Raw genomic sequence first — 15,896 nt, forward strand, 5'->3', positions numbered from 1 at the left:
CCGTATGATACAGCGCGCGCGTGCTAACCATTCGGCCATCCCCCCCCCCCCCCATGAGAGACAATTATTTAAACGTTTGAGAAAGAATATCTGAACTTTTCCTCAAAATGTAGTAGAAAAAATGATGATATTAATAATGAAATATCACCACATCCTACATTATTAATCAAGAAAGGGGATATACATGTACATGTGTCTACTTTTACTTCCTGTTACGTGTGGTCAATTTGACCTCCCAAATAAACAAGGTCTTCTGAGTTTTCAGTGTATTTTTTGATCTACTGCATATTTCCTTCTTAAATTACCTATTTACTCAATTCTACAACTATCCTGCATAAACTCTTTAATTTCTTCCCAAACTAGCTTCAGCATTAAATATCATCTCCAATCCTAGCTCCACTCCTGTTCTCGATCCCCACGCCCACGTTTTCTAAACAAAATCTAAATTTGGAACCCAATCCTACGTGCCAAAAGATCGGAACTCTTTTGCGACATAAAAATAGATTCTACAGAGCTCATTTCTCATCACTCATTAGCACGACTAGTCAAAAAAAAACCCTAAAAATGTCATTTATCTTAACCGTGAAAAATTTTCGCTACCAACCCATTCCTTAATTCTTTAACCGACAACAAAAACCCATTGCTCAACTACATGTAAAACACAGCTTTATTTTTTGTTTACCGTGAGGATCTATTATGTACTACGTTTCTGCAATCCAGATGTTTCTAAACCTCGGCCTGCTGCCCACATGTCCCATAAAAACACCCTTAACTACCCTTCTACCCCTGGATTTAACCTCTACTAAAATTTCACAAGTTCCCCTGCCTTCTTTTTGATTCGGCCAAACTCCGTGCCAGTCGTTCAATGATTCCTTCCGACTTCCACCCATCTCAAATAGATAAAAAAAACAATCAGCCTTTGGCTTACACTGAGATACTCTTCCTGCTTTGGCCTTCCATTCAGTCCCCACCCCGCCCACATCTTCTCTCCAATCCTAACCATTACGATGCAATTGCGACACACAATAATATGTTAGTGAGTGTATACGTGTTGTCACGTGCTAGTGATGATGATTGGCAGGTGAAATGTGTTACCTGTAGTCGTGAGTCAGTGGTGGATTATAAATAAACCTGTAGATATAATCATATAATCAGTTAACAGCGTTTGTCTTATCATCTATACCTGTGTCGTATATAAAAGCTGAGCGCAGAAAGAAATCAACTTAGATAGACCGAGGTAGTTGACAGCGATAACTTGACGTATATAGAGTGATATACCTTTTACTGTTATACAGACATAGTGTTATATAAAACTTGTGTGATACCATTGTACCGTTTATCTATATAATCTGAATACGTAGGAAGTGGATTGTTAATAATCTTAGATTTAGTGATTTAAAGAAACGCTTTTTTGGATTAACCATAAACGGATTGGATTTTTGTGAAATGAATTTCTACAGATTATCAAGTTATTATTAAAGGTTATTAAAAGGATTAACCGTGGGTGAAGTTATAATACTGTTGTACAGTACTTCTTGATATATTTTTGCAGTAAGTATTTAAATATTCAATTAAGTGTACTTTAAATGTCAGATTGATCTAAAGAAAAGAGAATAAAATAGAATCAAAGGTTTGGGTTAGATCATCATCATCATTTCACTATGCATCTAATGACCATGCAAATTACATTTGCTCTGTTTAAAGTAGTTTTCTGAAAAAACTATGCTTCTAAAAACAACTGAAAAACACTCTTGATTTTCAAAAAACAACACACCATACATTAGATTCCAGACAGTAAACTATTTATAATTGGATTAAAATCGCGAAAGACATCTCCGTGGGTGTGACCTATTTTTCTTAACAATGTTTTTGTTTCTTCAGAAAATCTAAGTGAAAAGTGCTCTATTAGTAAAAACGATCGTCAAATAAATTTTAATTCCCGACCAATAATCATTATAAAGATTTAACTTAATTTTTCATGAATTTGAAAATGTAATGACATGTAATGCAAAACAAAAACGAAAATGTGTTAGCTATGCAAACTACTCTATAAAACGTAAGCGTATACTGCCTCTTGTACAGCATCAGCTACTACTTGCAGCTGGGGAAAGTAACAAATACGTTCTTTTGCACTATCTTCTTAGTGCACGTATGTACGAAGTATTATAGGATCGAAATGGCAAACAACACGATTTTAATTTAAATACATTCTTGTCACATAAACGTGTCAATTACACGAAATAAACACCATAAACATCCGTTTGTTTATTGCATAGTCTGTTTGATCAAAGCATACATTTGTTATTCAGAAATTTCTAGAATTTTGACTGAAGGAAATGTATTTTATGGGGTTGAACTTGACCTCCATTCTTTACAATTTCCCATAATCAATCATAACAAAGGTCGAAGGGTATGGAATTCTTAACCAAAGTACGACCGTAACCTCACTTCCTTGCAACGACATCACAAAATGACAAAATCAATCATTAAGGGTGGAGCAAATAGTGTATAACAAGTTTACACCATCAGTGTTCTTTTAAATGCAATATTAAAAAACAAATTGCTTTTGTTTAATAGAAATAAAAATTTAGTTAAATAATTTATAAAAATCACGAAAAATATGCCAGAAATCCTTGGTTTTCCGATAAAAAGATTAACACTGGCGCAGTGGTATAATTTCCACGCCTTTTGTTGTTAGAACTGCAAATGTCACAGAAATCTAGAAATGGAAGACAATTGATTTTTTTGGTGATTATGGTTATTGTTCCCGCGGAATGACAATCAAAGCCTCCTCAACCATTCATGAAGTAACATAATATGCACACTATGCGACATGCGTATCTGTACGGATACAGCTGTGATTGTGGAAATTCCATGTATACTTTTCTTTTCAGCAGCAATGGTTTCAATGTCTTAATGTCGTGTCTTTTCTAATTTCAGCTTAAATAGTAAAACACACAGTCGCCAAAATTGCTCCGTCAAAGACGTTAGCTTTTCTCAGAGAGATGCGTGATCACGTGATGTCGTGTTTTGGTACATGCGTGGAGGAATCCACAAAATTTTACAACACACCAGAGGAATCCAAGAAAGCCAGATTACGAGATAAACAGCTGACCCGGTTACTGCATAAATATCATAAAGAGGATATGAAAAGATTAAAATTACTGCTGTTAGGTATGTTTGCTAAACTTCCGCCTAAAAGCTTTTAGCATTTGATAGAATTTAACAAAATTAGGGATCTGGCTCTCGGTTGCTGAAATCTAAATAAATTTAATAGTTTCTCGAGTTTCAGTAGGAAGAGGTTGTCAAAGATGGCACACACTTGCAATTCTATCGTTACATAGTTCAAGAGACATTCAAGGGTTTCGTGCCATAGACAGGGTATCGTTGATCGGTCTAGAATCTCCAATCATCAATGAATAAATGTATGCGACTTTTGGTATGCATTTACCATTGCAATTAATTTTAATTGAAATGTTCCCGTGAATAATAGTATACACTTCTTATGTCTTTCAAATTGATATGTCTATCTTGAAATCTCTAGGTTTTGGACTTCGCAGTATCAAAAATGATTTACTTCACGCTAAAGATGAACGTAAGATACGAGAAAAGTCGTGCGAATAATAGGAAATTATTAATAAGAATAAAATGTTTAAACCATATTTAATATCTCTGATCTACTTATGAAAATATGAGTTTCTTGCTTGGTTGGGTTTATTATGTTGATATCATTTCTATCACAACAGTAGCTGAAGTTTAAGAAAAAATACACAAGCACAAAGGCTTTTAAAGGTCGAATAAATGCTATGACGTTATTCTTGGGTGGAGATTTGTAACACCCATTTGAGGACATTGGTGAGATTCGGGGTTCATTAAGCACGCGATAATATGCAACTAATCCTAAGTGCTAGTTACGTCAAGGCTTAAAAAAAATATAGCCCTCTTGTTGAAGGTGACATTTCATGTCTTTTAACGCGTATAACCTATGCATAAAAAGGGCCATATCTCTCTGTGAGCATTATATTAAAGAGACTGTTTTTCTTACGTTATTTCAATTTATTTACCCCAAATTGTTATTTCAGGAACGGGCGAATCTGGTAAAAGTACAATAACTAAACAAATGAAGATTATTCACATCAACGGCTTCGATAATCAGTAAGTATATAATATAGATATCAATAACAAAGGAAATACCTCCGTGATATATATGACAAAAGCCGGCAACTAACCGATCCCAATTGCAAAACTATTACTTTTAAAACACTGCCCCGTTTGCATTACTCCAAAGAAGACTTACAATACGGAAGAGTCAATAACATTCATACTTCTTTATACCCTGCTGAAGTTTATTGTTGGAGCTAATGATTATTTTTAAAAACTATTTTCAGTGAACGATTATCTAAGATAGTGGATATAAAAAGAAATATTCGTGATGCCATTTTGTCTATGGCTGGAGCCATGCATAATTTATCTATCCCGCTACAAGATGAATCTAATCAGCCATGTTTAGAATATGTACTTCGCGAAGCCAGTAACCCAGAACAGGAAATTACACAGGTATGCTCAGTTACAATTGACCTAAATCTGAATTAATATACATAATGTAATAAACTTATTAAAACGAGGTTAAATTAAATTCATATCTATTAAGATTACAACTGGTGCAGCTGGATTTTCAATAAGTGTATTATTGATCATGAACTTCTAAATGCGTCATGATGAGGATAACATCAGATAATTGACAGCCTGATAAAATATATAAAAATTTCGCTATACTTCACTGTACCAAGTGTTGGGAGGTCAAAGAAAGTACCAAAAAAACCGAAACGAAATATATATTTTTTACGTGTATTTGTATATTTGTTTACCCATTTGTCATATTATGTCTTCCAGGAATTCTTAGAGAAAACCCAACAGTTATGGTCTGATGGAGGTGTACAAGAATGTTATGAACAATCGCATCGTTATCAGTTAATAGACTGTGCTAAATAGTAAGTTATTGAAATATATTTTGGATCAGTTCAAAGATTTTATGCAAATTAACCAAACATATAAATTGGTTTCATGTAAAGTTCTAAAAGCCTAAGTTTAAATACATCAAGAAAATGTGTTATCTTTAATAGTGCTTGAATTTATTTTGTTCTCTCTCTATTTTTGCAGTTTTTTAGACAGATTAGATGAGATACGTCGTGATGACTATATTCCAAATGACCAAGATATTCTACGATGTCGAGCCATAACAAATTCCATTCAGCATATAGAATTTAATGTCCCGGATGCTGGAGACCAGGTTAAATTTAGGTGAGTTCAACATCTTAGTCCACCTTCAAATTGCTCAAAATAGTTGGTTTGCTGTTCATGATTTAACAACTCTAAACACAGATGACAATCAACTTTCTTACAGAATGAGGAATAAGATATCAATCATAACATTAGCCTTTTTTGGTGATGGTGGTACATTTAAACTTTGCTTTAATATTCGTCACTAATTTTGATTTCAGTGTTTACGATGTTGGCGGTCAGCGAGGTGAACGAAAGAAATGGATCCAGGTTTTTGATAGTGTAGTAGCCATTTTGTTTGTAGCAGACGCCAGTACGTTTGATCAATGTTTACTTGAGGATTCTGATAAAAACAGACTTTTAGAAGCCCTGGAAATATTTGAACAAGTCTGGAATAATAGGTAAGATACATTTTTAGCTATACACACTTACCAAATAAACAATAAACAGTACCAACCCTAATGGGGATGCTAAATCGAGTCCAGTGTTCCTAAAACAACTGCTCTGGTAGGATTGGATTTCAGTAGCCGACTCTTGTTTTGTTCTTGATACTATTCTTGGCTACAGAATACAAATTATTAAACAAATTTCATTATCTATTTTCAGGTTTTTACGAAATGTTTCCGTTTTACTTTTCATCAATAAAATTGATATATTAGCTGAAAAGGTTTTACGGGGGAGGAGTATACAGCAGCTGAATGAATTATACCCGGATGTCTTCCCAGAATACAGTTCTTTTAACCCATCAAGTAAGTGCCCACTCTTTAGTCAATATTCATTTAAATTGAGACAATAATCGCGTGCTATAAAGATTATGAGAGTAAGAGTTCGTAGGCCTATAGGTCACAATTTCAGACGACGAAAATCGACCGATCCTCTCATGGCCTTTGTAGCCGAGGACTACTTTTCGAAGCTTCATTAAATAGTCCACCCTGGTAGATGAGCACGATGACTTGATATTCTGATTATGCTGATGATATCATGTCTAAGGTTTAATTCGAACCTTTCGGGGATAACGACTGCACTGTAAGAATATAATTAAAATAGATGATAATGATTTGAACTGAAGATTATAAAAACAGAGGAAGTACAATGGTTCTTGTTTGTTTTTTCAGATAGTGAAAAATTAGAATTTATGGAGTCTTTCCCAGGCGGAAGTGATATTCATAAAAAGAAAGGTCGTTCAGCGTCGAGGCCAGATATTGACCCAGAAGTTGTGAAAACCGCAGTGTACATCAAGCACCTTTTTATGGTGAGTTATTTTCGGTTATTTATAACTGCCATAAATTGATAACCATTCTGTTGAGTGAAAATTTTAGTTTAAGTAAAGTTACATCTATATCTGTAGATTGTACGATCAGATTGGTGATAAATTATTTTGGGGCAAGGTGATCCATGATAACCAACTTTACCAACGTACGTCATTATTCTCATTATTTTAGTCATCATTATTTTATTTTTATTATTTTTTTTTTTTACAGAAAATCGTCAAAGGTGAATTAAAATTAAAAGAAACCGTTCAACCCCATGACAAAGAATGGCATAGCCAACATAACTGTGAATATTACTATACGTGTGCTGTGGACACGAACAATGTTAAAAAGGTTTTAAATGGATGCCGAACTGTTATAATCCGGAAACATTTAGAACGATTTGGAATAATCTGATCAACGATCATTCGCTTTCTGTTTAACAACGAAGCTAGTCAGAACATTTTCGGGTGCGGCAGAAAATCCATTTACCATTCCAAGATGTCCATGAAAGTGTGTGGTGCTTTGAAACTTGAGAGAAACTTTATTGGTGGTTGATTATTAGTCCTTTGAAGACAATATTCAGCTTATGACTGCTCTCTTAAAGCCGCCTTTATAATGACCCAACACTGTTCATGGCGTCATATATAAAGGGGCGATAACTGTGATAGAATAAAGCTTAAAAGAACGAGAATTTTGTTATTCTGCAATTCTGCAAGGTTTTTATTGTGATATAAATGTGTTAATGAACTAAGAAAAGATTAGCTTAATCTTGTACAATGTTTAATAGTCATTAATCAGCTTTCTGTGATAATTGCACATTTGCCATTTATATAGACGGTTTTCAATTAAAATACGCTAGTGCTAAAAAATAGTGCAAATTGTATACACTTAGTTTGTGATACTATCTACCCCGAACAATGCCTGTAGATAGATTGAACGCATAGTAATGGGATCAAAAGCCACTGTTATCACCAGGTCTGCCAGTATATGCATTATAACAATTCAATACGTGAATTATATCATCGGTGGTCCTTGAAAACAGTTAGACACAAGGAACCGCCAACTATAGACTTATGTGTGTAGGCTTATCATGGACAATAACTTACAAACAAATGATGCCTATACCGGTGTCTTAATAACCAACTACTATGGATTACACGGTGAGCTAGACATGTAACTGAACACAGGATGTCCATCTGACCAATGTCATCTTTTTTCCATATTTCATAACAAGTGCCATAGTTACATTTATCTTGTAAATAAAACATTCTCAATACTCAAATCAATTTGTATTATCATTTAAAAATTGTGTACTTTTCTGATAAATGAATAGAATAAATAATTAAAAATTAATTGATTGATTTTTAATGAGCTTTATTGGTAATAAAATGATGTTTTATGATCTCAAAAAAAAGATCTTTAGTCAATTATAAAGGAAGTCCCAAGGAACTAAGCACCCCTAGAGAAAATGACGCAAATTATGCCTCAACTGCTTTCGAGTTTCATATTAATGATGAGTTTAACAATGAATGACTGCAATCCTCCAACCACAGGCACCTGGCGTCACAAAGCTATAACAAGACGCTGGTTTGCCTAGTAATAGAACATCAACCATTTGCAACGAGTTCCATCCTCAAGCTTCAATAGTTCCCCAATCGCCGTATGTCCACCAGGACGTTGCGAAACTGTCCGAAAGCAGCCGGACTTGGCCCCAAGAAAGGCCGCCGACCATCCCAGATACGTCTGGTAAGGTGTTGAGCAATCCATTGATCGGATGGAAGCAGGTGTCTGCTGTTTGTCACGGGCGAACACATTGGTGTGTGGCGGCACAAAAATGGTTATTGTGTAGGAAAGTGTCTCGCACGATCAGGGGCGTACATAACGATTTTGTTTGGGGGGGGGGGTGTTTCGCGAAAATGCGACCAACTGATGCCCATACCCCTAGTACGAGTGACGCAATCAGGAACCGAGCACCACAGGTGCGAGTTTTGTAGGGGCCATGTGAAGTAGCAGATCTAGATAGGGGTGGGGGGTCCAAATCTAGGGCGCCACCTCAGCCACAATCCCACCCCACAATGAATGTCAACAAAATACTGGCTATAACAGTAAGCGTCCCGGTAGAACATAGATGGTATTGTATAATTATATAGTTGTTTGCCGATCGTTGTCTCGCTGGAAAGCACTTTTATTTAAGTTGACATAAAGTTTATGTCATATATGATTGTGCCTATAACACTGAGCAACCTGAGAAAATTTTGAAAAATTGAGTCAATATCTTGGCATTTGAGGTCATTGCTGGGAGAAATTCTTGTGGACGAGGGGGCCAGAAATGTGAGTCAATTAGACAAAATCTCGAGATCTGCCACAGTCAATTCCGCCTGTTTTGCAAGAGTTGACATAACTTTTGTATAGTCTGACGCCCCACGACCCACACACCAGTGCCAGTGGTACTACTAACATAACTAGACAGTTCAGTATAACCGTGAATATGATAGTGCTGAGACAGTATAAGACAACAGAGGAGTGGAAGAATGATGTTATAATGGAGTCGAGCGCCGCAGGCGCGAAAAAATTTGAGATGTGTAACCGAACTTTTAATTTTTGGGACTGGGCCTGACAATTTTAGTCAATGTCATGGCAAATGGATCCAAATTCTCGTTAACGAGAGGATAAGAAATGGGACAGAATCTTGAGGACTATCTGTTTTGGGAGAGTAGAACTAACAATTCTACAGTCTTTTGACCCACGACTCACTCACTAGTGGTATTACTACTGGGCGATTCACTGTAACTGTGAATATGATAGTGATGAGATAGTAAAAGTCAGAGAAGGAGTTGAAGAATGATGGCATAATGGAATTGAGCGCCGATATGTAACTGAGCTTTTAATTTTTGAGGACTGAGTCTGAGGGCACTTTACCTCAATGGGGCGCTTACTTGGTCTTTGAAATGCCCTGGACTTTGGGGAGAGATTTTGCAGAATTATGATGGTCAGAAAACACCCCATTAATTCATTTAGTCTGAGACCGACTGCGTCTGAGGGCACTTTTTTTTGAGACCGACTATTTTTTGCCATGGGGTGAAAAACATTTTTTTCAAACATGATAAGTCGACAAGGTTATTTTATACTAAAGTTTTGCGTGAGTAGAGTGACGTGTGCAGTGAGCATTTATTTTGATACCGACTGCTCATATCTTACGACCGACTGCACTGATTTTGCGACCGACTTTGGTATCTATTCTGGCATTATTTGTTTACCTCATTAATTCAATAAGACGGCGATGCATAATTTTGAGACCGACTGCAGTGACTGCACTTATTTTTAGACCGACTATTTTTCTCCCTGGGGGAAATTTTGTTCTTAGACCTACATACTCACAACAGAATAAGAGTGAAACACATTAAGTTGACAAGGTTATTTTATACTAAAGTTTTGCGTGAGTAGCGTGACGTGTGCAGTCAGCACTTATTTTGACACCGACTGTTTTATTTTACGACTGCTCTTATTTTGCGACCGACTGCACTGATTTTGCGAACGACTATTTTTTTTTCCTGGCCCCCCCACATTTACGCCCCTGCGCACGATTGTAACCCGTGCATGTTCAGCAAGGCAATCTTACTGGACACCAGTGTCAATCAAAATATCATGGGATCGGTTGGCATCCACCATTCTGACAACCACGCACTCGCTACAAGGCCTGTACACATGGGCAGTTTTTTTAGCCTTTGCCCGCAACCCGTGGGGAAAAAAGCTACCACTTAGTTTTCGAACATTAGTTACGTACAGTCTCACATAAGTCGCAAACATGTAAATGGTCATTACTGCATGTAAAGAAAACATTATTTTAATACACAGATTCGTTTCAGTAATTTTACCTTATACAATAATTTCTACTGTTTGCTGTTGCAGTGACGAAACTCTCACATAAGTAGTCTCGGTCTTTAGGGAGGATCTAGGACCGTTGTCAATAATTGACGAAAAGTTCCATTGCCCATGCGTAACCGTTTTTTTTTATGTGGTTGACTATCCAGTATCTTTGGCCAATACATGTAAGAGTTGCACGCTTTTCCGCAATAAATCCCATAATTCTTGTATTAATATAAATAAACAGGTTAGTGCTAAATGATAAGGCCAACTCAATCTTTCGTCATAGGTCACGAGATGTAAACAGGGCTAGCGCTAATCCCAACCCTAATCGCACAGACTATATCTCTGAGGCAGAAAAACAATTAAATAATCCTAAACATTACACTAAATTAGACCAACCCATCTTTAAGTACACTTCAGCCTTAATAAACAACATCTTACATGAATTGCAGGACAAGGAATACATAACAGCAAAACAATATGATTATCTATCCGCTAAATCTGACTGTCCACAACGATATCTCTATACGCTACAAAAAATACATAAATATCCAGAAACGGAATGGTTTATACAAAATAAATTACCCAAGGGACGCCCAATAATATCAGACTGTGGCAGCGAATCATATAACGTATCACAATTTATAGACCATTTCTTATTACCCCTAGCATGCCAACACCCATCCTACTTAAAAGACACTTACGATTTTATTCACAAAATCAAACAGTTAAGAGTCCCCGAACACACCATTTTAATATCCATCGACGTACAGAGCAGGTACACAAACATCGATAATAACACAGGTATTGAAGCAGTTAGGGAAGCTTTTCTTAGAAACCCACAAGCATCTAGGCCGGACGACAACATTTGTCTGATGAGGAATGACTTCGCTTTTAACGACCAAGTATACCCCCAGTCTTCCGGAACTGCGATGGGAAAACGATTTGCCCCGAGTTACGCAAATCTCTTCATGGCGGAGTGGGAAAGGGAAGTTCTGCCGCTCTGCCCATTAAAACCAGATTTCTATGGACGTTTTCTAGATGACGTTTTCATAGTTTGGACGTACACGCTAGACGAATTTTGGACGTTTTTCAACATTCTGAACAATCATCATCCATCTGTCAAACTAACCGCAAATGTAAGTCATAACAGCATAGATTTCCTTGACACCACCGTCTTTAAAAGTAGCAACACCAAAATCACAGTCCAACTGGAAACTAAAGTATTTTTCAAAGAAATCGATACACATCAATTGTTCAAGAGCTCCTGTCACCCCAAACATAGCTTCTCAGATTCTCCGTTTTCATAGGATATGCACTCAGAAGACCGACTTTGAGTCCGCATGTACGCTGGTATTTAGCAAACTAAGAGAAAGGGGATACTCCAAACGCTATCTCCGACGTAGAAAAGACCAAGAGCGACTTTGAAACTACAGAAGAAATTAAAACGTTTAGGCTAACAAGAGAAAAATTCTGGATTGACAAATTGAAAACAACAGCCCCCCCCCCCCCAGGTTTGAATATTCATACGGCTAGAGCAATAGCCCTTTTTGTAGTTCCATTTAGCGCAACAGCAGCAAGTGCATCCAAAATCATCAGAAAACACTATACTGATCTCCAAGAAAATCACCCGAAAATCTTCACACAGAAACTTATAATTGCATATTCTAAAAATAAAAATCTGAACATAAGACCAGTCTCCACCCTAACCGTTAGTAAATAAAATCAACTAGATATAAGAATCCCTAGCCATAACCCGATTATGTGGAACAAACACATTTTTAGAAAATCCGGGGGGTTGGATGACCGAATGGTTAGCACGTGCGCGCTGTATCATACGGCCTGTCATTGAGTCAATTGGCGTGGTTTCGAATCCCCGTTTGTACGTGACACGCAGTAGGGTCGCCTGTCCAGCCTCGTGGGTTTTCTCCTGGTCCTCCGGTTTCCTCCCACTGCTAAAGAAACCTACGCGCAAGCGAATTATTGAAATAAAATTAAACCATATGTAAGTCCCGAAATGACCTACTAGTTTTTTTTAGAAAATCCAATTCGTAGTAGGAAACACATTAATGTGGCTCTCCCCCGAGAGCCTCAAATTTATTCTTTTTTCTTCAGAAACAAAAATACCAGAATACCAGAAGTATCATCCAAGAAAGACCATCAGCGCCACCAACACCAAAAAACAGTGAAATCACCTTTGTATATAAATCTAATGTATTGTATGTATTTTTAATAAAACTAGGAAATTTCACGAACTAATTTTTCATCGTCCTAGGTCAGTGCTTATGTGGAGACTTAACTTCTCCCCCTCAAATTATTAAACCTAATCTACAATCTCGCCAACAATCACATGCCCTAACCTTATTTACAGCTCAACGACCTTGACAAAAATTGAACTGGCCTTAACAAATAGATTTAACCTAAACAAACATGAATCATGACGAGAGAGAGAGAGAGAGAGAGAGAGAGAGAGACGAGGTTTAACGTCCACTCGACACAAACTAGGTTATTTCGGGACTAACATATGGTTTAATTTTATTTCAATAATTCGCTCGCGCATAGGGGTCTTTAGCAGTGGGAGGAAACCGGAGGACCCGGAGAAAACCCACGAGGTTGGACAGGTGAGCCTGAATCATGACGACGAATAAGGATTAATTAAAAAGAAAACATAGATACGACCCATGAAGAGAGAAATTTTACAATAAAAAGATTAAGAGTGTTGGATATTGAACTGGGCATTTAAAAGGAATTTCTGAAATGGCATTCTTAAATTAATTCCATGGGCGTCAACAACTTCTTTTAGGACTAGTTACCTCTTTGTTTATGATACCGGTAGTATATAAGACTGGATAATCAAGCCAATGATCTATTATTCACAAATGTTGACAATGCATCCAGACTAATATTCGTAGAATATTTTTCCGGGTGATAGAGACTATCACATAAGTCGCATACGTGTAAAGGGAAGTTACTTCATCTGAAGAAATGAAGACAGACCACCATTAATTTCCCCATTGACTTCAATGTTAATTCTGGCCCCTTTGCCCACCTCCAACTTTTCCCCAAATTTTCGTTGGGCTGAATGCTTTTCACTACAGACAGAGGAACAAATGGTCATGTCTTTGCACTAAAATTTGTATGAGGTTGACCACCAAAATTTTGAGGTACACAAACTTGAAGAAGCATACTAAAAACATGTAACTAGTTGTCGTACATATCACCGTAGCCAACCTGATAACCCCGTTATCCTTCCGCCTTAAAATCATGAATATTTACCAAAACCTGGCACAAAATGTTAATTCAAACCCTCTTCATCCATTCTAGACCAAAAAATCAACAAAAATGGGCATGCAAAAGGAGAGAAAAAGAGACAGAGAGAAAATTGCTATAAATAGACGAACTACAAATTTAATGGTGGTCTACCTCCAAATATTCTTTTTTCGCCAATTTAGCCACAGATCACCAATGATTTCCCCATTGACTTTAATGTTAATTCTAGTCTCTTTTTCCCAAGTTTTCGTTGGGTAGAACGCCTTCTACCACAGATGGAGCAACATGTGGCAACCTTTTGCCCAAAAGCACGTATGATTTTCATTATGAAAAACTTGACATACGCAAGCTGGAAGTAGAGACAAATAAAAGTGCAATTTGCCGCCCAACATTTCTTTATGCTTCCGCCTCAAAATCATGAATATTCACCAAATCCTGACAGAAAATCTATATTCAATTCCTTTCTTCTCCATGCAAACGGGGGAAACAGAGAACGGGGGAGAAAGACTAAAAATAGCTTAAAATTTGGCCCTTGTTTCGTAGGTGACGGCGTAGAAATACTTGGTGAGCTGTGCCCAGTTTAAAGGACAATATTATGTAGCACCATGGGTTTTTGTCAGACGTAGAAAGCGGGCCACCAAATCCGGTCGCCACATCCTACGTACGACCCATGCACTCTCTTCTTACTACATATCTTAACAGTCTTGTGATCGTCTAGTATTTGTAATTCCTTTCTTTGGGTTTCTTTTCACGTTGTGTATTTTCTTCTTACTACTATCTCAGTAGTTAAGACGCATGTCTTACCAGGAATAACAATGCAACAGTTCAGTTCTACATTTTTATATCAAGCTGGATACATATTGTTACAATGCATAATATATAACATTAGCATATTTAAAATTAACATCTTTCTCTCAACCCCGACTCCTGTAAAAGTCAAAACAGCATGGCTAGACTCAGGAAGGAACTACATCATGTGGTCTAGGAACCCAGATGGTAATCTCTCCGGAACCCAATGATATCTAAATCTTAAATGGCTGGTTTTTAGTTAAAATTCTGCAAATAATGAATTTGATTGGATGGTAACAGTGTATGATGCAATTAGAAATTTTCCAATCACGTGTTAAACATGATATTCTGGTTTCCACGGAACCAGCTATGTTTAGGTTTCATAAATCTTGTTTATATGTCAACCATTCACTCATTTTGATTTAGGTGCATATGGGACCTGACTTTTATACAAGGTGTGAATCTAATAATTAGTTAAAGATACAATATAATGCTATTATTAATTTAAAGAGCAAAAATTCTACCAATCTTACTACATTACATATGTGATAGAACTGGTCAAATACATTCCAAATATAATTTTAACACAGAGAACATTGCTACGATAGATGCGTAACGACGACTTGAAGAAATGGAAAGTGCTTAAAAAATGGAAAACACGAGTTATCCTTATATATAACTGACTGAAGTAACGAGCGATAACAGATACACCGTCGAATTTCAGCTCACTGTTAATTCCTTCGAAGACGAAATGTTCTAATATGGGATTGTGAGAGAATACCTGATTATTCATAAAACGAATTGACTGTCACTACCATGTGTTTTTTTTTAAGTAGAGAATGAATAAAAACAAGGGAATTCACTTATTTTTCTCGTTTTCTCTTATCTAGTAACAGTCAGTTCACGGTCTCAAATAACAACTTTTCGTCTTCAACGGAATTATTAGTGAGTTGAAATTCGACCCTGTATCTGTTACCGCTTGTTCCTTCAGTCAGTTATATATGAGGATAACTCAAGTTTTCCAATCTTTTTGCGTTACTTCCCGTTTCTTCAAATCTTCGTTACACATCTACCGTAGCAATGATCTCTGTGTTAAAATTATATTTGGAATGTGTTTAACCAGTTCTATCACATATGTGATAATGGCTAATAACACAACATTGTCCTTTACCACATGGATTCGTTCCAGTAATTTGACCTTCTGATAACAACAATTTGTACTGTTTCCTGTTGCTTAAACACATGGCACCAGACGTTGATTAGGGATCCCCATGATGAATTTCATAAAACAAATTTAATTACATTTCGCTTTTAGGAAAACGCTTTACCCACCAATACAGGGCGAATTTCTGACCATTTACGTCAGAAATGAAATTGGGTTTAACGTCCTACTGTTCTGCTCCGATTGGGCTAAGGAAGACGGGCATAAACCATACA

At 36.7% G+C, this 15,896-nt stretch overlaps 1 protein-coding gene across 1 annotated transcript; it reads left to right on the forward strand.

Moving 5' to 3' along the window:
- Positions 1-1,121: 1,121 nt before the first annotated feature.
- Positions 1,122-7,886, forward strand: LOC126821404 (guanine nucleotide-binding protein G(s) subunit alpha). The gene is made up of 10 exons (XM_050549825.2): positions 1,122-1,551; positions 2,941-3,174; positions 4,083-4,155; positions 4,389-4,557; positions 4,894-4,991; positions 5,161-5,301; positions 5,502-5,681; positions 5,887-6,029; positions 6,396-6,532; positions 6,762-7,886. Exons 2-10 carry the CDS (start codon positions 3,006-3,008, stop codon positions 6,945-6,947), a joined length of 1,296 nt encoding a protein of 431 aa, XP_050405782.1. The 5' UTR covers positions 1,122-1,551; positions 2,941-3,005; the 3' UTR covers positions 6,948-7,886.
- The last annotated feature ends 8,010 nt before the right edge of the window (positions 7,887-15,896 follow it).

The sequence above is a fragment of the Patella vulgata genome, chromosome 5 (assembly GCF_932274485.2).
Source record: "Patella vulgata chromosome 5, xgPatVulg1.2, whole genome shotgun sequence".
In the NCBI taxonomy this organism is placed as follows: Eukaryota; Metazoa; Mollusca; class Gastropoda; family Patellidae; genus Patella; species Patella vulgata.

Excerpts from the sequence above, each read along its gene's own strand:
- LOC126821404 (XM_050549825.2), top strand. The coding sequence starts at position 3,006 with ATGCGTGATCACGTGATGTCGTGTTTTGGTACATGCGTGGAGGAATCC. Across the intron at positions 5,302-5,501 it reads GGAGACCAGGTTAAATTTAG|TGTTTACGATGTTGGCGGTC; the intron begins GTGAGTTCAACA and ends TTTTGATTTCAG. Across the intron at positions 6,030-6,395 it reads CAGTTCTTTTAACCCATCAA|ATAGTGAAAAATTAGAATTT; the intron begins GTAAGTGCCCAC and ends TTGTTTTTTCAG.